Genomic DNA, 25,624 nt, shown 5'->3' with positions numbered 1-25,624 from the left:
TTCTTTCTGAGTGGATAATTTATGATTCTTTTTTTTAAGACAAAATAAACTTATGTTGCAAATTAAGTTTATTAATCTTAGTGACAGAAGGTATGGTACTTATATGAGCAAACAGGATGATAGTTCATGTGTGCACATGCACATTGTGCATATGGATTCACACATACACACAGATAGGAGATTTACCATAGGATGTGGTTTCTCAGAGGGATTTACAATTGTTTTAGAGCTCTCACATGTATGGAAAATCAAATGTACAGAAAATCTTACTTTCCATATATATATATTTTTGCTTTTCATATGAAGTATAAAAAACTATTGACAATTTCATTTTATTAAACAGAGATTTTCATTACATGTGATGACATAAAGAAAACTTTCATTCAAAATAATTATCTTGGATGAAACTTTTTGTTCTGTATATAAAATTCACTGAAAGAACACAGCAATATGTGTATCACAGGGGAAACATACATATAATATATTTCTCTATGTGTACATTACTGTGAATCTCTATTTTAAATTTTGTCACTTAGATATTCAAGAAATATTCACAAATATTAAAAACCTAAAATATATTATTTGCAACATAGTTAAGAAAAGTAATAAAAATTATCTACTTCACACCTTGTTTAAAATTTTCATGAACATAAAAAAAAGTTGCATGCATTATGATACTAAGCAGGCTTAAATTTTCTGAATAAAAGAGACACTAAATAATTCATAGAGAATTTTAAAAATACTGTATGATTTTAATTCGTCCAGAATTATCATTACAATTTCTGGTCTTGGAATATTTAATATTCACTGAATTAATATCACAAAAATTAAAAATGCTACGGTTAGGTTACAAATATTTACATTAAATAACTGATATGTTTTATACATATGAGTTTTTATTTAAGTAATATGTACTATGAAAGTAAAATTCATTAAATATTCACAACATATATCCTAACAGTTATGCAAATTAATTTCAATAACAAAAAAAGCATAAAATAAATGCAAAGTAAAATCCATAAAGGGGAAAAAAATTACAATGTACACAAGAAGGAGCATAGGTGCCAACATACATTCAAAGTTAAAGTAAAACATAAAAAAAGAAAGAAAAACCTAATATATAAATATATGTATATACTGCATGCACATTTATTACAAATCACTGGACTTTTCAAGACAACTATGTTACAAATAATATATAAATGGAATTGCTTTATCTATTACTGTTGAAGAATGGGAAGCTTTTTAGAGAAGTGGTTTAAACAAGGAATGTATAGAATATATCACATCTGAATGATCTTAAAAATATAACAAGGCACTAATTATGAATTATATGTGATGGTAAATATCTTTTATATTAGAAAAAAACAGAAAAAAAAAGTTTGGTACTAATAACAATTTAGTATCTGTTTCTGACACAACAAAAAAAAAAAAAAAAAAAAAAATTCCATGGGAGTTAAGTTTTTTTTTTCTTTTTTTAAATTAATTGGTCTATATATTAACTGATACATAGCCATTAGAAATATATAAATAAGAAATCCAAAGATTGTTGGCAAGGGAACTGAAGGAACTTTACTATTATGTGGGGGAATGTGGGGCAGGAAAAAAAAAAAAAAAAAAAACTTATCTGGCCATATTGAAAAAAAAATAAATAAATAATAAATAAATAAAAATTCAATGTAGTTCAACATTAGAACTACCTGGCAGTGGAAATCCATGGGTTTCTGTGGCTGACAAGCCTGAATCCAAAGCCAAAGATGCAGCACCACTAATTCCAGAGTAACGGGAAGAGTGAATTGGTTCTGTTGTATGATGCGGAGGAGTAGTAGTAGTAGTAGTAGTAGTAGTAAACAGAGAGGCAGAAGGGGAGCAAGCAGGAAATAAAGGAGTTTGATCATGAGAGTTTATTAATGCTTCTGAAGTAAATTCTGACCTAAATGTATATGGAGTTTCATATGACATATCTGGCATGCTCTCTTGATTTTCGTCTGTCCATTTCTTCAAAAATGCTTCCATTTGGTGGTGTTCATCAGTTCCAGCATGAGTATTTAGTTTTTCACTAGTGGATATTTTATTACCTATTAAAACTTTGTTCTCTTTACCTACTTGTTCAGCTTCAATAATACTTTCTGTAGATACTAAGTTATCAAAAGCTTTTAAAATTTCATTAGAAACTTTCTCTGTTTCAGAATTGGTGAATGCCATGGAAGGAATTTGTGATTCTAATTTTAAATGATGCTTTACAATTTTTTTAATTATGGTATTTCCCTTTTCATCAATTATTTCTTCTTCCTCCACTTGAGCTTCTCCTGAATGTTGTACCATACTAGGTGTTCTTAAAAGTTCTTTCAAGTTATCATCCATTGTCAGGAAGTCAGAATTGGAAGTTTTTATACTCCATTCAATGTCTTTAACTGTTTTAGCTGTTTCAACTTCCTCACGACACTCTAAAACCCCCTTTTGTTCAGGCTGTTCAAATGCAGGCAATTCTTGTTCACAGGATCTTTCGGCTACCTGATCACAGGAAATATCACCATGTACATATGTTAATTTTGGCTCTGGTTCCAGAGTATCTGTGCTAGAAACCATAGTATATTCTTCACCTGATGCCTGAGCACTATTGATACTAGAGGACATAACAGAATCTGTTTCAAATTGATAAGTAGCATGAGTTGCAGTAGAACTACTTGGCTCTAAGGAATCTGTACTGGATACCATGCAATCTCCCTTACCACTTCCACCATTTTCACCTTCCTTACCACTTGAACTAGAATCGTGTCCTGCAGCTAAGCTGTCTGCTTTTAAAGAGTCGGTCAGCAGTTCAATGTCATCTATAATATCATGGGATCTATCACCATAATTTAAAGATGCCATTTCACTTTCATTTAGTTGCAAATTAGCACATGGCAAAATGGACATGCTTTCTAGAAAACTAACATTCTCATCCAAAATGTGATGAGCTGGTGTTATCCTAATATTTTCAGAACTAGAAGGAAGAATTATTTTTTCAAGTTTGTCTTTATCGTCTCTTTGTAAAATATCATAGTCAGTAGAAAATTCTAAATCATCTGTTATTGAGTCTCTGTCCACTTCTCCATCTCCACTTAATTTATGGTCATGAGTTAATGCCATCTCACTTAAGTCAGCATCATCTACATCAACATCTCTGTCTTTCAGTGACTCGGCATCATACTGTGTGATTGTTGAAGTTGAACTTCGTGGAAGTGAATCAGCACTTTCAACTGAATGTCCACTTATTGTTCGTCCAATAATAATATGTCGAGCCAGAGTTGCAGGGCTCATTTCAAGTTCATGCTCAGTCTGATCTTTCATCAATTTTAACTGTGAATCAGCAGTATGAGTTTCATCACCTTCAGCATTCACTTCTAAATTTTTTTTTGGTGAAGGAGACTTATCAACTAAACTACTTTCTGTACTCTCACCACTGGAACCCATGTGAGTTTTCTGCAAAACAGTATAATCATCAAATGTTACTGCTTCTGAGTGTTCTTGTTCTTGAAACTTTTCAACGTTTGTTTGTGCCTGCTTTATTATTTCATCTATTTCAGTCATCCTCTTTTCATAGTCATCAGAGTCATCTGAATCTTCACGGTCATGTAATGAACTTGGCATAATTTCCTGGGTTTCAGAGGTCTGACTTTCATGCCCTTCATCTATTTCAGAAAGCTTAATTGTTCCTTCTACCAAACCTCCTGAAGTGGATTCAACTTCTGAACACTCCTTTTCTAACTTTTCGAACTCTGTCAATGAATTCATTGATACATCATCATGTTCACCACTTTTACTAGGTGGTGGTCGTTCGCTAGAATCAACAGATGCACGACTCAAACGATCCATGGAAATTTCTGCCTCTAATCTTTCAAATTCTTGCAGTGAAGAAGCAGAAGAATCATCATGTTCCCCACTTTTGCTAAAGAACCTACGGCCAGCTAGTACATCAAAACCTGAAACATTTGTTTTGTCTTCATCATTTACAACAGGACTCAAATGCCTATCACTTTCTTCTCTCGTTTCTAAATCAAGTGCTTCTTCATCTTCTTCCTGATGAGTATAAAGTTCTCCATATGCACTATCATCTTCATATTCTCTTTCTCTTTCAAATGTAATTCTGCTCATGTAGTCTCTTTCTTGATCAGCTTCATTAAGCTCATTTTTTTCTTGTAAGTATGTTGAACTTCCCATCTCCATATCTGTATCTTCAAGCTCACGTTCAAAATTCATTTCATATTTATAAGTTTGATGAATTTTATACACTGGTTCATCCTCTAACATCCTTTTTGCATCTGATAAATGATGGGATTTGTTTTTAATAATTTCATCATATCTGTCATCCTCAGGGGAAGTATCTGTCATATCAACCTTTTCTAAGGAATCAACAGTTTTGAACTTTGTTTCAGTCCCAAATTCTGAGTCTTTTGGCAATGAACTAAATACTTGATTACCTGGTGGCTGAAAATACCCACTTAAATGTTCAGATTCTGTCCCTATTGAACTGATGTTATCTACGTGGATACTCTTAATATCCGGTAGAACAGTTTCAAACTGAGTTCTTAAAGTATTTTGATCACTTTCAGGAAGATAGCTTGTATCTTCTTGAAGTGATTCTCTTCCTATATTGCTAGTTTTGGGTATGTCAACTGCATTCATTACTTCATCAGCTTGATACTGTGTACTTGTACTAAGTTCTTGTTCCAACTCTGCTTCGGGTCTGTCAGTGTACTGTTTTAACAGTCCTTGACTTTCATCTGCTGCAACTGAATTATTCGTCCTCTGTACAACAGAAACTGAAGTTACAGGACTGTCCAATTTTGGTGTTTCCTTCATTTCTAGAGGCTGGTAAGCATCCCAGACTTCTCGTTCAGATGGCTCTGATTCTGAGCATTCATCAACTGCATGTGTGTCCTGCTCCCTATCTGGCAAAACAGACGAAGAAGCATTTCTTTCACAATTTGCTAATTCATTTTCTAATGCAACACTTGTATCTAACATCAACATATCTAAACCCATTTGCATATCAGTAACAGAATCCAACTCTCTCCCATCACTTAGATGTCTTAAATTATTTCTATATGCATTATATGAAGCAGGAGTTGTACCACCACTACCATTATCATTACTATAAGGTGTATCATATTCAGGTATGAATTCCACTTCAACCGGACCATTTAATTGTGAATACAAAGGCAAGGAAGGGGCTGGTTGGCAAGAGATATGAATAGCTGTATCAATACTGGATGTCTGCCAAGTATGTTCACTTTGTGTTGCTGAGCTCTCTGAAATAGACAACTGTTCTTCTTCATGTCCAATGCTTACTTGTTCGACTAAATCATCAAGTGATTCCTTAGGTGTAAAAGCATTAGGTTCATGGTTGAATGTCACACTTATATCAGAATAACCTTGTGTTGGGTGGTGATCTTCAACATCAATACCTGAGATAAATGTTTCTTTCTCAGGTTCATTTCTGTGATAAGATCCATTTTCCTTTTCGAAATCGTCATCATCTTCACTGTGTACTTCCATTTTTTTAAAACCTTGAAAACTGATGCACTCAGGTTGTGAAGTTTCTTCAAATGTTTTAATGCCTTTCACTGGCTTATCTTTACTCAATTCGTGCAGAGAATATTCATATTTTCTGTCATGTGAGAGATTTTCAAACATTTCTTCAGCTTTCATATTTGCAATTTCTTCCTCTGTTATCACCTCAAATGGGCTTAAAACATCTGTACCTTCTCTGAATTCCCAAAAATGACTAGATATCGCAGCTCTACTTTCACCTGTTTCTTCATGCTCTTTTAGTGTCCATTCTCTAAGAAAAGGAACTTCGATTCCGCCTCTTATGACTGATTCAGGAATGTCCATTTCATATGGTTCCTTCATAGTGTAGTCACATGCTGTTGATTCTTCATCGAGTAGAGTTGTTTCAACTTCTTGAAGAAAATCCATTTCAATTTCTTGGGCAGATGGTACTAAGGTTTCACTGGCTTCTGATGAAACCTCAACACTAGCTAAATGACCAGAACTTTCAGAATCAACAGAATAAGCAGACTCTCGAGAACTATGACTTAAAGAACTACAAGCTGTTGAATAAGAACTTTCCTGTGAGGTTACAGCTGTTGCATAGGAGCCTGAAACTTCACCTGAAGCATCTTGTGAAGTGCCACATGTTTCATATTCTGAAACTTGTCCACTGAGAATATTTATGTCGAATTCTGAAGAACATGGTCGACTTGCAGCTGGTGTGCTGCGTGGGGTTTTCCCACTATCTGAGGTTTCAATTGAGTAATAATGACTTTCAGTTTCTCCTGAGCTTGACCATGATTCCTCTTTCCTTTGCAGAGTTACTTTTTCTGTTAAAATTACTTCTGGAATTTCGTGCCTTGTACCCTCACTATCTGAGTCACTCTTCTTTTCATCAGTTGCTTGTTTAGGTATGCTAAATAATGGTTTGCTGCTCTCTTTAACTAAGTGATCAGCTTTTTCTTGTCTGTAACTTTCCAACTTTGTTTCTTTCTGATCTTTTTCATTTATCACAGCTGCACTCAATAAAGGATCTATAGTCATTTCTTTATTAGTGTAATCAAACTGTTTTTCCAAATGTACATTTTGCTGTCTTTTAAAATCCATTGCTTGATCACTGTGCAATAATTCTAAAATCATATCCCTGTCAACACCATTTTCTGATTTAATTTCTGCAGTAATGCTCTCTCCTTCCTTTCCTTCCATTTTTTCTTCATGTTCATGTATGTATTCTTTTTCTTCCATGATAGGTCGTTTAACAATGTTATCTCCAAATGCAAGTGATGTTTTTTCTATTTCAGATTTTGAATACATAGGTTCTTTCTCTTTGGGATCTCCTAATTCTTCAGAAATATTTTCTGGGATGTAATTCTGTTTTATCTGTTGCTCTGACGATCCTGAAAATGATTCTTCTGAAGAATAGATTTCCCTAATAGTTGTGATTTTTCCAGTAGACTCAAAAGAAGATCCACATTCATTTTCTTCTTTTGAACTGGCATGCTGTAGCTCTTGGTCTGATGTTGAATATTCACCTCTTTCAACAAGATCTTCATCAGATATTTCTGATGGAATCTGTTCAAGAGGAGGGCGTTTAATGGCTTGTACTCTTTCCGGTATAGCATGTGTTTTTAAGTTAGTAGCTTCATGCGAAATAGAAACACTCTGTTGAGTATTTTCTGCAAGTGTAAGAAGCTGTTCACTTAGACTATATTCATCTTTAGCCTCTTCATCCTCCTTCATATACTCTTCATCATGCTCGACAATAATTTGCTTCTCTGTTGGAATTTTTTTAACTTCTTCTTGTAAGACATCTTCAAGTTCTTGTTGAACTGGTGCTTCCCACATGACATGTTCAGTCTGTTGTTCACTAGCATTCAGAACATTCTGAGTTAATTCTGTTGCTACTTCAATTGGATGAAGAACATTAAATGCTTTATCTGGTTCATTAAAAATACTTTTTGTTTCTTCTGATGTTAAAAATCCTTCTACTTCTTGCAGCATAAAACCATCCTTTTCAGGTATTTGTGGTGATATGTCTTTTCTTTCTGGAGAACCACCTTCAATATCCTCATCAAGTTCTTGGGAAAAAATTTCTGTCTTAATAAAATGCTTAACTTTTGTCTCTCTATCTGAATGCTGTACAGGTGATTTCTCATATTTATCCGACAGGGTTTTTGTTTCTGGTAAGTTTTCTTCGATTGACTGATCAAGTTCTTCATGAAGAATTTGGGACTTTATATGCTGATTAACTTTGGCAGAAATATCAACAGGATCCAACTCACTACACGTGCCATCTGCCTGTGGTAATCTACTTTTCTGTTCAGCTACTGGATAAATATTTTTAACAAATTCATTCTGAAAAGTTTCACTTATCAATCCTGTATTTTTTAATGTCACAATACTGCCAGGTAACTGTATAGGCTGCAATTCATTATGAACATGTGACAGCTTTGGTAAATTTGATTTGCTATGGGTAGTTTTAATTTCAAGAACACCAGTTTTTGGGGAAAGAGGAAATTTTTCAGAAAGAGAGAGAGAAGACGGCTCTTCAAAAGTCACTGTCTCATGAATGACTTGCTGTTGCTCTGGCATGACAAGCTCTAGAGGGTTAGTAGATAAATCATTAATTAGAAAGCAATTAGTAGGAGAAATCAGAAAATTTTGAGCTACATGCATACAACACATTTAATTATATGAATTATTTTAATCAAGAAAGGACTGAGCACTGCCATGCCATAGCAGTAGTCTCACTGAAGTGCCAACATTTCATGCAAAACATTTTATATACATCAGTGGAAACATGCTTTGTTGCATTTAAGTGAATAAAATACATGCAGTGTCATCTCTCATACTCAAAAAGATGCAAAAATAAGCTTGCTACAACAGAAAAATAAGATTTTATAGGAACAAAATATCACAAATTTTGCATATCACATTGACATCATTCCGATTAATAACAATCATAATTAATAATAAGGCACTGATTAAATGGAAATATTTACAGTGATTCCAAATATTTGAAATGAGCAATGCACTCAATTATATCATAATGATTCATGTATTTTCTAAATTTTGATATCAACTTCAGAGTTTACATTTTAGTATCTTTCTAAGTATTTGCTATTAAATGCAGTACATATAACCAGAGGTGTATCTAGGTTTTTGGCACCCTTGGCAAATTCGCGGCTGCGTGCCTTTTTGTGATAATTGGTAAAATCATCATAAAAAGGCACATAAATAAAATTATCATAATAAATAATAATACAACTTCTGTACCAGGTACATAATGTGTCCTGCTGCTGGCATATTTAATGTGTTTTACATTTAAGAGTCATCGGCAGGCGATAAAAGCGTTTTAATTTTCAGATATTAATAAAATTCATGGATTCAATAATATAACAGTGTTTTTATTTTATTAATAATAATTACATATCGGTTACTGAAAGTATTGGTCTGTGATGACTAAAGTAGGATATATAATTTTTACATTGAAGAGATTTTAGTTCACGACTAAATACACCATCTATAGTTCCATTACGTGTAGTACTTATTAAAAGATCTGATGACATGTCCAAGTTGAAGAATGTTTTCATAAATGTGCAGAACTCTTTTCCAGCCTCAGAGTTTAATTGTAAAGAAAAAAATTACATTCAATCTGAAAACACCAGGTGACTTGAAACCAGATGCGTTTTCGAATTAACACTTTTCCAAGTTTCCGAAAGTTTTTTTGTATCTTAAAACCTTAATATTTCTGTTTCTAAATTCCTTAGCTTTCCAACAATATGCTATACATCCACATTATCCCATTTATTAAGTGAGAAAATTTCCTTGATCAAATGTTCATATTTTCCATTATCCTTAAAAAACTACTGCAATTTTCAGATATTTGAAAGTTTTTCCTCTAGTATAGAGCTAAGATGAAGCTCCTTGCAAAATTTCATTAAATTTGGTCCAGTAGAAGATAAATTACTGTTTCCATTATACAAGTATGATGCTACAGTACAAGTTACAATAATTCGCTTCTGGTGGAATCTGAAGATGATGTCACTTTCGTAATGCTTTTTCGTTACAAAATTTTTCAACTAATGCCAGTAAAAACGTTTTTAACGTCAATAAGAACAGTCTGACCTTTGTTTAACGAAATTCTTTATATCAGATTTTTCCGTTTAGTGAATTTTTTTGAATTCCTCTTTGTAATTACATTTAAAATAGTATCTGTCTTTAGCTTAAGAGATTACCATCTGCAACTTAGTGGTACCTGTAAAACCTATCCAACTACCTGTCCCACATTTGATTGGATACTATGATGTGGTTACAAAGGAACTGAATGCAAAAAATAATTTTGATATCATATACTTGGATTTCAGGAAAGCTTTTGATACTGTTGCACATGGAAGACTGTACAAGTTGGAGCAGTATGATATTAAGGGCAGTTGCTACAATGGATAAAAGGATGGTTGAGTGGGAAAAGACAGAGTGGTAATCAATGGACACTGCTCTTTGTGGACTAATGTTATTAGTGGAATCCCCAGGGTTTGGTGTTGGGCCTCTTGTTGTTTTGTACATTTATCAATGATATTGATGAAGGTATATCAGGCTTAATGACCAAGTATGCAGATAATACAAAGGTTGACAGGGTTGTTAATGACAGTAATGGCAGTGTGCTATTCCAACAGGATCTAGAAAAGTTGGGCAGATGGACTGAGAAGTGGCAACTGAAGTTTAAGATTGATAAATACAAAGTACTGCATATGGGTAGAAGTAACCCCAGAGAAACGTACCAACTGTGTGGTATTACACTTAGGGTGGTAGAAAATGAAAAGCAACTGGTAGTAATTGTGCAGTTAGATATGAAGTTTTCTGACCAGTGCAGACAGGCTGCCAGAGCAGGTCGTGGGGTGTTGTCTAAATCATTGACAACAATAAGTATGAATTTTGCTAGCAGGGATAAGGAGGTGATTGTCTGCTTGTATAAAGCAATGGTAGGCCACACCTTGAGTACTGTTTACAGGTCTGGAGGCCTCATTTTAGTAAGGATGTAGAGTTGCTAGAACAAGTACAAGAAAGGCAACAAAATTGGTGAGGGGAACAAAGTGGCGCTCTTACCAAGAAAGACTTAAGTTCTGCAAATTGCAGTACCTGGAGACTAGACACCTGCGAGGTGGCTTGATTGAGGTATAAAAGGCTTTGAATGAGTTGAGCAGGCTCAATTCTGATGGGTAGAATTAACTCCAATTCGTCCTCTTGCTCAGATTACAAACCTGAGGGGGCATAAATTCAAATTAAGGAAAGACAGTTGTAGAACAGATGTGCAGAAATTAGCCTTTAGCCTTTAGCCAGCAGGTAGTTGATTTCTGGAACTAACTACCATCTGTTGTTGTGGAAGTTGATAGCTTAAATAAATTCAAGGAAGAAGTGGACAAACTTTTGGAGCAAATGGATGGGTGAAACGGGAAGGTTTTTTTTTTTTTTTTTTTTTTTTGGCTGATGTTGCTTTGCTTGCATCATATGCCTCTGCTCTGAGAAAGCAAATGAATGTAAAACACCATTATACCTGGCATTTGTGGATTATGAAAAGGCATTTGACTCCATACAGCATAAGGCAATGTTTCAGGCACTGGAAAGACAAGGCATAGATACCCCATATATTATGATTTTGAAGAAAATATATGAGAATGCTACCTCCTTTATTAAACTAGACAAAGACAGTAGTAAATTTAAAATTGAGAAAGGAGTTCGACAAGGAGACACAATATCTCCAAAGTTGTTTACTGATGCTCTTGAGGAAGCTTTAAGAAGATTAGACTGGTTGCAGAAAGGAGTCAATGTGAATGGAGAGTACCTAAACCATTTATGATTTGCAGATGACATTGTGGTCATAAGCCATGATCCCAAAGAATTAATGGAAAATCTGAATCAGTTATGCAGAGTTAGTAAGGATTTTGGACTAAAGATGAATATGGCTAAAACAAAAGTAATGATGAACAAATATGTCACAGAAAGGGATATAATGATTAAAGGAGCAGTAATTGAAAAGGTGGAGTCATATACTTATCTGGGACCAGGTCATTAGCTGTAATAATGATAAATGGCTGGAAGTCAAGAGAAGAATAAATTTTGGATGGATAGCATTCAAGAAATATAGTCACATACTGAGGAGCAATATCCCAATTTGTCTGAAATGTAAAATAATGAACCAATGTATACTTCCCACCATGACTTATGGAAGTGAAACTTGGGCACTCGCCAAAAGAATGGGAGAGAAGCCGAGAACTACACAACGAAGAATGGAACAAATTATATTGGGAATCAGACTGTTCGATAAGAAGAGAAACACATGGATTAGGCAGCAAACTCAAGTAGGACATTCTTATCAAAACTAAAGAACTAAAATGGTCTTGGGCAGGACACATAGCTCGAAGACATGATGACAGATGGACTAAGAAAATAACAGAATGGTACCCAAGGGGAGCTAGAAGAAAACCTGGAAGACAACAATGGAGATGGACAGATAAAATTCATGAGTTTGTGGGTAGTAAATGGATGGCCATTGCACAAAACCGAAGGAACTGGAAAGTTGCTGGAGAGGCCTTCATACTGCAGTGGATTGAAAATGGCTGATAATGATGATGCCTCTGCTAATGCTACATACCAGGAAGTCAAGCTGGTCAACTACTTTATATGTATCCATAGCCAGTTGGCAGATCAAGGGTATTCCACATTCATACAATAGGCTCTATTCAACATTCTACTGTAAGCACCCTGTTAGAGATTTAGGAGAAAGTGGTTTTCCTTTATCCCAACAAGGAGTCATCTGTTGTTTCGCTGAAGTGAATCATCCACATTTGCTGTAAATTTTCCCTATTTCTATTTACATGGTCACAGTAATTGAATATCTGAGTGTCTCCAACATTTTGTACAGTTTCAAAATAATACTAAAATTCAAATTTCAGCCAGTTTTGTAAACATGCAGCATGTTTTTTTTTATTTTTTTTTTAATTTCCTCTTTATGCAGTCTTTCTATGCCATACTGATTTCAGCTTCTTTTCTTTGGTGGCATGTCTAACATTAATTTGTCTTTTTTTGTTTTATTTGAATTATAAATCACAATATTTAAAATCACCTGTTTATATAGCTACCACAAAACCACTATACACACATTATTTATAACTTCAAACATATTCAGTATCGCAGAACATACACAGTGTGCGAATTGCGAACAGCACTGCATTCAAGCATGTGCCGATGAAGTGGTTGCCTGATTGGTCCCTTAAAAGTTGCATTCTGGACAGCAAATAGATCTGTGCTGCTATGCAGTATGTACTCAGATTTAAGGATGCATGCAGGCTTGAATCGTCCTCTGAAAACATTTGGCAAAAATTAACTCTTGGCACCTGCCCCAATGCCAAGGCATTCCTATGCTACTGCATATAACATATAATTTGTGAAGTTAATTTCAATCCTTAGTTTTCTCTTATAATAAAAGTTTTTTTATATATATATATATATATATATATATATATATATATATATATATATATATATAAAGGCTTATTAGATGCTAACAGTAGAACAATCAGGCAAGAACAGGCTAAAATGAAGCTCACACAGAACCTACAGACAGTTTAGGTTATTGTTGTTTAGGAAGAAGGGAGAAGCCTGAACATAAATAAACTGTTTGAATATTTAGTATTAGTATTGGCAAAATTTATTTAAAATAAAATTTCAGTTTGTATCTGGGATGAGAGGAATTTAAACAAAAGACACATTACAAGACATTATTGTATGTTGTGGTAATCCATAGATTTCAATACATGTGTGCATAATTCAGTACTTGCACCCTGCCCATGGCTGCAATCATGCTCTTGGAATGCTCTGAATGTAATAACAAAATACAAGTTGGAAACCAGTTTTTGTAGATAGCATCCTGATGCATGTTTGTAACTCTTTTATTTTGCTTATTTCACTTATAATAAAAAAAATAATAGTATCAAATATATTTTTCAAAATAATGGGATCACTGTAGATATTTAAGGTAGAATTTACAAAAAAATAAATAAAGTACACAATTTGTTTCGAGCAAATGAAATGAAACTGGAAACTTGACTTTTAGAGTACAATAAAATAAAAATAAGACTGATTTAATTCTTAAATAATGTACACTAGAATAGCATGCTTTGATAGTTACCATTCTACTTCAGGATTAAAAAGAATTCACAAGAAGAATAAACATACACACATATATATGACTACTATTTCATGCACAGATTTCTGTTCAAACATTACTTAATTATACAACTGTAAAATTTATTATAAATGGCAAATAACATAAGAAAGCTTAAAAAATAAGATGACACAAAATTATAAGAAACAAAATTTGAAACAGCACTGTACATAAATATCTTAAATATTGAACAAGCAATTTAATTATGCTACTTTTATATTACTTCCTTAACAGGGTTTAATAACAGAATATAATCATTTAAGTAGGGTAGAGACGTGAGACAATTAATTCTGTAAATAAAACAGTCCATGGTCATTAATAATTAATGATTTTTTCTAATAATGTAACATACTAAATTAATATATAAGCTTATCCCCAAAATTATGCAACTGTTCAAAGTAAATATTCTTTATTTGTTGCAGTTACACCATATAATAGTTATATAACTATCATATGATAACTGCATATAACTAAAGTTGATAACAAGCTGAGTTTATTTATATTTCAAGTGTTTAATCACAGTATAATTTTTTCCTTTTAACCAACAACAATTGCATAAAATTTATTTTTCCAAGAATTAAAATTAGTTAGTAATTTTAAAATATATTCATGAAACATTTTCACATTAAATTTAAAAAATTAATGTGCTGTGTACAGTTAAAAAAATATGACAATTTATGCAACTCTATATGAGTATGAACTTTTAAACAGAAATGATTCTTTAAATTTAACAATTACAGAAAAAAAATCTATATCTGTCTATATATATATATATATATAGTAAAGAGCGGGGATAAAGAATTCTTCATATATAAATGCCAAGAAGAGCAGGACAAACCAGATCGGACCTTTACGTAAGGGAAAGGGGATAGCAATAAATACACCAGCTGCCGTTGCAGATGAACTCAACAGTTATTTTGCATCGATATTTACAAATGAAAAGCCTTTTGTGGCAATGGGAAATTGTGGGAGCGAAGTTAAAAAATATGTAATTAATGATATTGAAATTTCGCAAGATTATTTAATAAAAAAACTTTCGAGCCTACAGACCAGTAAGGCTCCTGGAGTTGATGGAATATACCCCATAATCTTAAGAGAGGCGGAAAGCGAGTGCATTGAACCATTGAGGCTAATTATGCGAGCATCACTAGACTCTGGGGAGATTCCCTTGGATTGGAAAAGTGCAAATGTATCTCCCATACATAAGGGTGGCTCTAAAAGTGAAGTTGGAAATTATCGACCTGTCAGTCTGACTTCAGTAGTAGGGAAAATCATGGAGGCAATGATCAAGGGTGGAATTCAGGATCATTTGGATCGAATTGAAATTCTCAAGGATACTCAGCATGGTTTTGTAAAGGGAAAATCATGTTTAACAAATCTGGTTCACTATTTCGAAAGGGTCACTCACGAGCTGGATTTAGGGAATAATTTTGACATTGTTTATTTAGATTTCAGCAAAGCTTTTGACTCAGTCCCACATGAGCGGTTGCTTTATAAGCTGGAACAGGTTGGAATCACTGGGAAAATCCTTAGATGGATAGACGGATGGCTTCAGGGCAGGAGGCAGAGGGTTGTGATAAATGGCTATTCCTCAGATTGGGTTGATGTAAGAAGTGGGGTTCCCCAAGGATCAGTATTAGGACCACTGTTGTTTTTAATTTTCATAAACGACACTGATGAAGGGATAGAGGGCGTGATGTCTACATTTGCAGATGATGTTAAAATTGGTAGAGTAGTTAATGATCACTGTCAAGCTGAGCTTCTTCAGAGAGACCTAGATAGACTTCAGGAATGGTCAGAAAAATGGCAGCTGTGCTTTAATCCAACAAAGTGTAAGGTATTATACCTGGGAAACAGTAATCCCAAACTAACTTATTCACTTGGTGGAATTCAACTAAACCCAGTACTGGGGGAAAGGGACTTGGGTGTTACGATACAGTCAGACATGAAATTCTCTGAGCATTGTAAACAGGTTGCAAGGAAGGCCCATGGTGTCCTATCGATGATCTATCGAACTTTTGCAAGTAGAGATAGGGACGTGATAATCCCATTATATAAGGCTTATGTTAGACCACACTTGGAATACTGTGTTCAAGTATGGAGACCGCACCTAAAGAAAGACATCGAGCTTCTTGAAAGGGTGCAAAGAAGGGTAACTCGCCTGGTGAGATCAGCAAAAGGGCGTCCTTATGAAGAAAGACTTCGAATATGTGGGTTGCAGAGTTTGGAAACTAGACAACTTAGAGGAGATTTGATTGAGGTGTTTAAGGCTCTGAGAGGCATCAGTAAAATGAATGAGGACGAAATTTTCAAGATTATAAATGATGCTAGAACTAGGGGACATAAATTCAAGTTACGGGGGGGGGGGGAAATGTTTAGATTGGACTGCAGGAAGTTTTATTTTAGCCAGCGAGTTATAAATTACTGGAATAAGTTGCCTTCATGGGTGGTAGAGGCCGACAGTTTGGGGAAATTCAAAGGTCATCTGGATAGTACTTTCGGGTAAGGGAAGCGCATAGGATGATAGGTTTAATTTCCTTTTTTTTTTTTTTTTTTTTTATTAATTATTATTATTTAGTTATTTATTTTATTTTATATATTTTTTTGTTTTTATCATTGTTTTGTTCGGATTTTTTTTTTGGCTGGTGCAGCATAAGCCATAGGCTGTCTTGCACCATGCGGCCGTTACTAATACTAATATATATATATATATATATATATATATATACACACACACATACACGTTTCTAATTGTTCGAATTTTTTATTGTTACCTGTTATTGATGGTTTTTACATATAGGCAGAATTGTATTGTATGAACACTAATGCCTATATGTAAAAACCACCAATAACAAGTAACAATAAAAAATTCAAACAATTAGAAACGAATATATACTGGCACGTATAATGTTCAATTGGCTTATACGGCGAAAAACAATGGCATTAACGATGCACAAAAGAATACATACATCTAAACGTAATATTAATATATATTAAAAACCAACATTATATATATATATATATATATATATAAAATTTTTTTTTTTCCATAATTACTGCCGGCATATAAAAGAATGCCAGACTAGAAGATTTTCATTTATGAATTAATGTATTACATAGAATTGATAATTGGAAAAGAATAAGTAACTAATTTTAAAATAAATTTGCACATGCTAATTTACACAATTATTTGCATGCTATTTCTACACCTGAGTAACAAGTAATATGCCTTTCTTGCATACATACTGAATAATTACTGGTGCTAGAATAATTTAATTTCTATGAAAAATTTTATTCTTGCATATTTTATATGCAAGAATAATCAATCACAAAAATAGGTAATTTCTAGTTATTTACTATCAGATATGATCTCACACACAAGCTACTCAAATATCTGCATTATTTTCATAATATCCTAAGGCAGAATAAACATCATACATTAAAATTGAATTTATAAATGTTTCTGTTATCTTTCAGTGATGAGTTTTAGGTATAATTAATGCAACAAATTGATGCAGTAAAATTAAAATGATGCAACAAAATTTTAAAAAAGTTCTGCATATTTGCATTTGTTGGGATTTATTTACAAATTAGTATTAGTAGTGGTACCTGATAAAAGAAAGCAAGCTTACGGAGCATCGGCCAAAAAGAAGAAAAAAAGAAAAAAAAAAAAAAACCTACCACCTCACCCATCTATCCCCTCCAAGAATTTGTCTAGTTCTTCCTTGAATCTAATCAAACTACCCACTTCCACAACAGATGGAAGTTTGTTCCAACAATCAACCACCTGCTGGCTGAAAGCAAATTTCCATACATCAATCCTACAATCATCTTTCCTCAATTTCAATTTATGCCCTCTGTGTGTAGTCTCAGCAAGAGGAAGAATGACATTAACACATTAACACTGAGATTACTCAATCCATTCAAGGTCTTAAACACCTCACAATCAGCTCTCCTCACAGGTGCCTAGTCTTCAGATGCTGTAATATGCAGAACTTGGGTATGCTGATTCTGAATATGACCTTAGTTTTTGCATATCAATGGTTTGTCCAAAAATGAAAGAAAAGCAAATATGCAAGAATGCTATATCAGATTTATTAATGAAGTTTAACATCTGTACAGAAAAGAATAATAATGTTTGCTACAAGTAAACAAGCTGAAAATAAATTAGAAATTAAAAAGTTGAAACCCTCCTTGGGTTAATCAAAACAAATTTCTTAAAATGAACGTTTGAATAGCTTTCTCTCATAGTCAGCATGATCATCATGAACCAGATATATAACTGCCCATTCTACTTCATCCTTCTTTCTTTTACATCCCACTATTTCATAATTTTCAATCAACCTGTTAACTAGCTCTTGTAATTTTCACTCATGTTACCTAAAAAGCTTTCACTACAAGGTGAAATGACTGATAGCCATTTCACTGAGCTTAGTCATTTTGCCTTCAAGTTGTTGTGAAGCAAATATCTGCTTAACTTGTGGTCCAATAAATATGCCACCTTTCACTTTTGCATCAGGAAATTTTGGAAACAAATACTGCATACATTTGAAGATGTCAAATGGTGGATCCAATGCTTTAACAAATTGTTTGACCAGTTCCAAGATTGATATGGAGTAGTACTACTGTGTGCTATTTTACTGAAATTCATGAGTTGGTCACTCAAGTTAGCAGCATAAAATTTCTTAATTTGTTAAATGATTATTTCTGTATCAATATAATAGAGAAGCCACAAGGGAAAGTGCTAACAGGTAGTAATTGAAGTGTATTAAAGTGGAATTTATTTAAAGAAATAGCTACCATCTAGGGCAGAGGAAAGAATTTTATTTCCACAAAGGGAATTAAAATTTTAGATTTTACGCTATGTAACAAAAAATATTCATCTTTTGCATTTCTTGGGGTTTATGAATATGAGTATACATAATCTGAATATGACTTAGTTCTTCCAAAGGTTTGACCAAAAATGAAAGGAAAGTAAATATGCAATAAACAGATATTCCTGTATACAAAATAAAATATTAATCTTTGCTACAAAAGTAAAAAATAACAAGCTAAAAAAAAATCACCCATATTAAAAAAGGAGAAACCTTCCTTGGGTTAATCAAAAAAAAATTTCATGAAGAATGAACATTCAAACGTCTGTCCTTTGTAGTCAGTATAATCATCCCAAACCAAGAACCAGCTAGAGACGCCCATCATCCTACCTTCTTTGGTGCCTCCTCTCCACAGTGCATGTCCATGTGGAATCTATCCCCATGCTCTTCACTAACACTGCAGATTTGGTGTGAAAAAATCCATGTGAAAGTGAAAATAATAAAGCTTGGCTGACATTCTACATCCCATATTTCTGTAATTTCCAATTTCAATCAGTTTGTCAACTAGGTCTTTTGTAATTTTCACTCTTAATGTTATAGAGTGATTCACTATAGGGTGAACCAACTGTCAGATATTTCACTCAGCATCAGTCGTTTTGTCTGCCAGTTCTTGTGAAGCCACTCTACACCTGCTTAACTGGCTGCCTTTTACTTTTGCACAATCTTGGAAACACAGACTGTATATGCTTAAAGGTGTCACCTGCAGATCCAATGCTTACAAATTGTTAGTGTGTGTGTGCATGCATGCACATGCATGTACTAGGCAGCAACTCAATTCTGGCAGACCATTGTCTTTTCCTATAGCACTGATTTACAGTCGTGCAGTCAAAGAGGCAGAGAAAAGAAGGAACTTAATGAAACACATTGCAAACCTAGAAAGAATATAAGCATCTTGAAGTCTCCATACTTGATCTTCTGTAACACAAGTTTCATATTTTGGTAGGACTCTTTAAAGGAACAGAGAGCAACAAGAATCAATGAGTGTTTATTAACATTGTGAAGCAAGACAGATTTCACACTTTTATTTGAACTGTCCATGAAAGATCACTTTGTTTCAAGAAGATTGCTGATTGTGACTATTATAAATTTCTTCATAAAGACCAATCAAATAAAAAAATAGCACAATGACGGTAAAAACAGTGTACAAACATTTATAAGTAACGTGTCTTTTTCTATATGTGGAAGCCTTACATCTGATATCTATCAGAGAGTTTTTTTTTTTTTTTTGTTTAAAATAGATGTCACGAGCTCTGTATTATATTTGGTTAGACCAAAGTCCTTCACTAAGTCATCCGATTCTTGCTGATTAGGAAAATGCAGTACATTATTACTTGAACAGGCTTTTGAGGTTTAATCCCAATTATTATGTTCATCCAATCAGATTTATCATCCAATTCTAAAGAGCCTTCTTTGGCAGGTGGATTAGGAATTCGCAGGTCTTCGCAGTGAGGTAGAGCAATAGAGGATAGTATGTTGGGATATGTTACAGCTTTTTGATCTGTAGACTTTTAAAACTTTGATATATCCACACTATACAAAAGCAGCAGTTACCATTATGACATAGAATTAGTATTAACAGTGGAATATGATGCAAGGAAGCAACTTTTTACATCATCAGCCAAAAAAAAAAATAATAATAAAATAAAGTTAAATAAAAACTACCACAACTTATATTTCCATCCCCTCTAATAATTTATCTAATTCTTCACTAAATTTATTCAAACTACCATACTTAGCAAGCAAGTTTCTTCTAAAAATCATATTGAACAGTATCTCAAGAAAACTTGAAGAAGAAATGCTAGAAGAACAAGCAGGTTTCAGAAGGGGTAGAGGAACCAGAGATAAGATCTTAAGTCTACGACTGATTATTGAAAAATGCAAAGAATTCAATGTTCCAGTCATTTTGTGTTTTATAGATTATGCAAAAGCATTTGACTGTGTTCAACATGAGAAACTATTGGAAACGATGACTATCTTGGGTTTCCCAATCCACATAATTCAGCTGATTAAGCTACCGTACCAGGAAAAGGAAGGAAATGTGAGAACGAACATGGGAAACACAGACTTTTTCACAATAGGTAATGATGTCAGGCAGGCTGTATTTTGTCACCTCACCTTTTTAATCTTTATGCTGAAGATATCATGCATGAAGCTTTGGAAGATTTAGAGACTGGCATCAAAACTGGAGGACTGAAGATAAACAACCCTTGTTATGCAGATGATACTGTGCTAATTTGTAATTCTAAGGAACATTTTAAAGAAACTCTGAGGAGAATATGTGAAGCAAGAAAGAAAAAAGGATTGTTTCTGAATGTGTGTAAAACTAAAATTATGGTGATTAGGGATAATCTTGATACCAGTAAAGTGAAGGTTAATGGGCAAGATATCGAAGTTGATGAAGTTGATTACTTAGGGTCAAGAATAAATAAAAATAGTGACTGCTCAAATGATGTAAAGAGATGACAGGCAATTGCTAAAACATTGGTCGCTGATCTGATAAAAAAGTTATCGAGAGATCATGATCTGCCTTTAAAGATGAAGCTGAGAATCATTGATTTGTTAATTTTTCCAGTTGCCACTTATGGATATGAAGGATGGAATCTGAAAAGAGTTGACAGGAAGAAAATTGAGGCATTTGAAATGTGGTATTACAGGAGAATACTGCGTATTTCTTACTTGGATCGAAGAACAAATGAGAAAAATTGGTAGGCCTAAAATTCTTCTTCGTAGCATCAACAAAAGAAAACTCAAGTTTTTGGGTCATATAGTAAGAAGGGAAAACTTTCTGTTGAAGAATATAATGGAAGGAAAAACAGAGGGGAAGAGGTGCAGAGCAAGACCTGCAACTAGGTGGAAAGATGGGATCAGTGAACTTCTGGGCATAACACTTTGCGATGCTGCTCATATAGCACATGACTGATGATGTTGGATGAATTTGTTGGTGGCCACAACAGCTCCTCAGGGAGCTATGTGACTGGAAGAACACCCCACTTACAAAACTCTATTTTCAGGGAAACAGGGAACATGCTTTGTAAAAAGGATAGGTGGAACAGGACCAGGGTATGTCTGCCAGGGGCAAAGGTTGATGACGTTGTAGAGCGGATATCCTCTTTTAAGGGCACAAAAGGTGATATAGTTGTACACGTTGGCACTAATGATATTAAGAGTAGGGGACCGGCAGAATTACTTAACAAGTACAGGTGACTGTTGAAAAAAAAGCCGTGAATTAGGGTTGAATTTGAAAGTGTCTGCAATTCTGCCCAGACACGATAGGAGGGAGTATATGATGAGAGCCTTGTCGATCAATTCGGCCCTGGAAAGATTGTGCAAGACTCAAGAGGTAGATTTTTTTTCAGCCTGGTCTGTACTTGTTAACAGGACAGACTGCTTCTACATGCTAGCTTGGGGGGATACAAGGACTAATAGATTAACAGTAGCCACTGGCAGAGGTGAAAGTGATTCTTGCACTGCTTCTATTGGAATGAGCAACAGCCTGGAAAACAAGATGCAGGATATTTCAGAGACTGCTGGGAGTCATTGTGGTACAAGTAAACACATGAGTTGTGTTAGGGTAGCTAAGAATGGGAACAGGTGCATGTATACTTGCGTGTACACCAATGTTAGGAGTTTGGTAAATAAATTTGATGAATTTGAGGTATTGCTCAAAGCATCAAAGGCAGATATTGTTGGGATATCAGCGATGTGGTGTCACACAGATATAAGGAATGAAGAACTGGAATTTGGGGAGTACAATGTGTACAGAAAGGATAGGAAGGGAGGAGGGGTTATGCTATTAGTTAAGAAACATATAAAATCCAAGGAAGTGAAGCCAGTCGACATCGCTGGACAGTGCAGTGTCGAGTCAGTTTGGTGTGACATAAGCATTGGGAGATCAAAATTGAGAGTAGGAGTGTGCTATAGGCCTAATGACTCTGATGAGTATAATAAGAGACTGTACAGGGAAATAGAGTGGGCCAGTAAATCAGGGTGTCTTATAATGGGGGATTTTAATTTCCCAGATATTGACTGGAATTTGTGGGTTGGTCACTCACACACTAGCAAGGCTTTTATGGATTTATTGGACGATTGTTTTCTACATCAGCATGTTCGGGAGGCAACTAGAGGGAGTAATACTCTTTATCTGATTATCAGTAGTGATTCTTCATGCATTAAGAATCTGCAGATACAGGAACCACTAGGTGGCAGTGATCACAGTGTGCTGAAGTGGGATTTACTCAAAGAGGTAACTACCATCACGGGTAAAGGGAAGGGTTTTTGCTTTCATAAAGGCGACTACGATGGTCTGAGACAATATTTAAATTCTATACAGTGGGACCAACTGATGATGTTACCAACAGCAAATTCAAAATGGGAAGCATTCAAAGAACTTATCTTGGAAGCTACTAGGCTTTACATACCAAATAAGAAGTATTGTTCAAGGTTTAGGCCTAAATGGATGTCAGATGAACTAATGAGACATATGGCAGAGAAGAAAAATGCATGGATACATATAAATTAATGTGTGACACAGAAGCCTATGATAGATATAAGCTGGTCTGTAACCAAGTTACAAAGGAGGTTAGGTAGGAAAAGGCAGATTACGAGAAATCTTTGGCAAAGGATGCAATGAAAAACAGCAAATAGTTCTTTACTTATGTAAACTCTAGAAGGAAGGGGATGAATCAGATTGGTCCACTTGATATCGATGGTTCAACTGTTTATGATCCTGCTCAGGTAGCTAACAAACTAAATGAATATTTTGCATCGACATTCAACTCTGGCAGTAAGCTAGATAATCATGTAATAACTGAGAGTAAAGTGGAGGAGAAATTGTTGAAGATAAACACAAGAAAGGCACCTGGGGCAGATGGGATCTATCCAGTTATATTAAAGGAGGCAGCAAAGGAAGTAAGCAAACCCTTAGCCATAATTATGAGAGCTTCCTTGGACTCAGGGGAGGTACCATAGACTGGAGCTGTGCAAATGTGACCCCAATTCACAAAGGAGGATCAAAGGCTGACACAAGTAATTATAGACCTGTGAGTTTAACTTCTGTTCCAGGAAAATTAATGGAAGAACTGGTTAAAGAAGCACTGCAGGATAATCTAGACAAGACTTCAGTTATAGCTCGGAACACAGCATGGTTTTGTTAAGGGAAAGTTTTGCACGACCAATTCGATTGTATACTATGATGCAGTCACAAAAGAACTGGATGCAGGGAATAACTTTGATATTATATATTTGGATCTTAGAAAGGCTTTTGATACTGTTGCACATGGAAGACTGCTGCACATATTGGAGCAGTGTGGCATTGGAGGCAAATTGCTGCTATGGATAAAGGGATGGTTGAGGGGGAGAAGACAAGAGTGGTAATCAATGGACACTGCTCATCGTGGACTAATGTTATTAGTGGAGTCCCTCAGGGTTCAGTGTTGGGTCCATTATTGTTTTCTGTATTTATAAATGATACTGATGATGGTATATCAAGCTTAATGTCCAAGTTTGCAGAAGATACAAAGGTTGGCAGGGTTGTTAAGGACACTACTGACACTATGCTGCTGCAACAGGATCTGGAAAGGTTGAGCAGATGGGCTGAGAGGTGGCAAATGAAGTTTAACATTGACAAATGTAATGTACTACATATGGGAAACAGCAACCCCAGAGCAACGTATCAACCCTGTGGTACTACAGTGACAGTAGTAGAGAATGAAAGAGACCTGGGGGTAATTGTGCAGGCAGATATGAAGTTCTCTGAGCAGTGCAGACAGGCTGCAAGAGTAGCTCATAGTGTCCTGTCAATGATATACAGGAATTTTTCTAGCAGGGATAAGGAGGTGATTATTCCCTTATATAAGGCAATGGTCAGGCCACACCTTGAGTACTGTATACAGGTCTGGAGGCATAATTTCAACAAGGATGTAGAGCTGCTGGAATGAATACAGAGAAGGGCAACAAGATTAGTGAATGGAACAAAGGGTTGCTCTTACGAAGAAAGGCTTTGTAAGAAAAGTAACGCGGACATAATAGGGCTTAAGAGACGTGGTGCCACCCGGAAATTGGGAATGATGAGTTTAAGTACGGCTTGTATAATGTATTTAGGAAGGATACGGTAGATAGAAGGGGTGGTGGGGTAATGCTTCTTATCAGAAGCAGCCTGAGTGCGACGATAGCTTTCCTGGATTCAGACATTTCACATGCTAGTATAGAGTCTGTATGGTGTGAGATAGTTGGAAACAAAGATATAATGCGAGTAAGAGTAATCTACAGACCAGGTGATTGTGAAGATTATGACAAAAGCCTGTACATGCAAATTGAATGGGCAAGTAAGCGTCAATGCCTTATTACGGGTGATTTCAACTTGCCTCTAATTGATTGGAGTAAATGGGAAGGAAACTCGACATGGGGAACAAAATTTTTAAATCAACTAGATGACTGTTATTTGTATCAACATGTCAGGGAAAGCACTAGAGAAAAGAATATCCTAGACCTCATCATCACACATGAATCAGATGACATAACAGGGCTGACAGTAGAGGAACCAGTAGTAGGAAGTGATCACGGAGTTCTACGGTGGATGATGACGAGAGAGGTAGCAGAAGTAAAAGGCAAAGGAATGGGTTTTAATTTCAGAAAAGGAAATTACGATGCCTTAACATGGTACTACATGACCTCTATTAACTGGGTACATATCGTGCAGAAAATGAATACATTTGAACTGTGGTACACTTTTAAAACATTAATCACAGATGCCTTGAATGCGTATATACCATTAAAAAAAATACTCCACGAGGAGGGTTCCAAGTTGGATGAATAGTGAAGTTGCCACATTACTTGAGCAGAAAAAGGTGGCATGGAAAGGTTACAGAGCAATAAAAAGTACTGAAGCCTATAACAGCTACAAGGTGATGTGTAATAGAGCTACAGAAAAGGTTCGACAGGCAAAGGCAGTTTATGAGAAATCACTAGCAAACAGAGCAAAGGGGGGGGA

General features: G+C 34.9%; 1 protein-coding gene across 2 annotated transcripts in view; it reads right to left on the bottom strand.

Annotated features, from left to right (window-relative positions):
* The window catches only part of LOC150081718 (uncharacterized), a 1,674,628-nt gene that overhangs the window by 63,196 nt on the left and 1,585,808 nt on the right, over nt 1-25,624 (bottom strand). For both annotated transcript variants that reach the window (XM_090378825.1, XM_090378826.1), the window contains one exon: nt 1,701-8,138. In XM_090378825.1, coding sequence (XP_090234951.1) covers nt 1,701-8,138 — 6,438 coding nt within the window. The remainder of the gene's footprint in view (nt 1-1,700; nt 8,139-25,624) is intronic.

Source organism: Mastigoproctus giganteus, chromosome 8 (genome assembly GCF_048544385.1).
Source record: "Mastigoproctus giganteus isolate SK-2022 chromosome 8, ASM4854438v1, whole genome shotgun sequence".
Lineage (NCBI taxonomy): Eukaryota > Metazoa > Arthropoda > Arachnida > Uropygi > Thelyphonidae > Mastigoproctus > Mastigoproctus giganteus.
The sequence above is the reverse complement of the archived record's forward strand: the minus strand, read 5'-3'. Positions and strand labels throughout refer to the sequence as shown.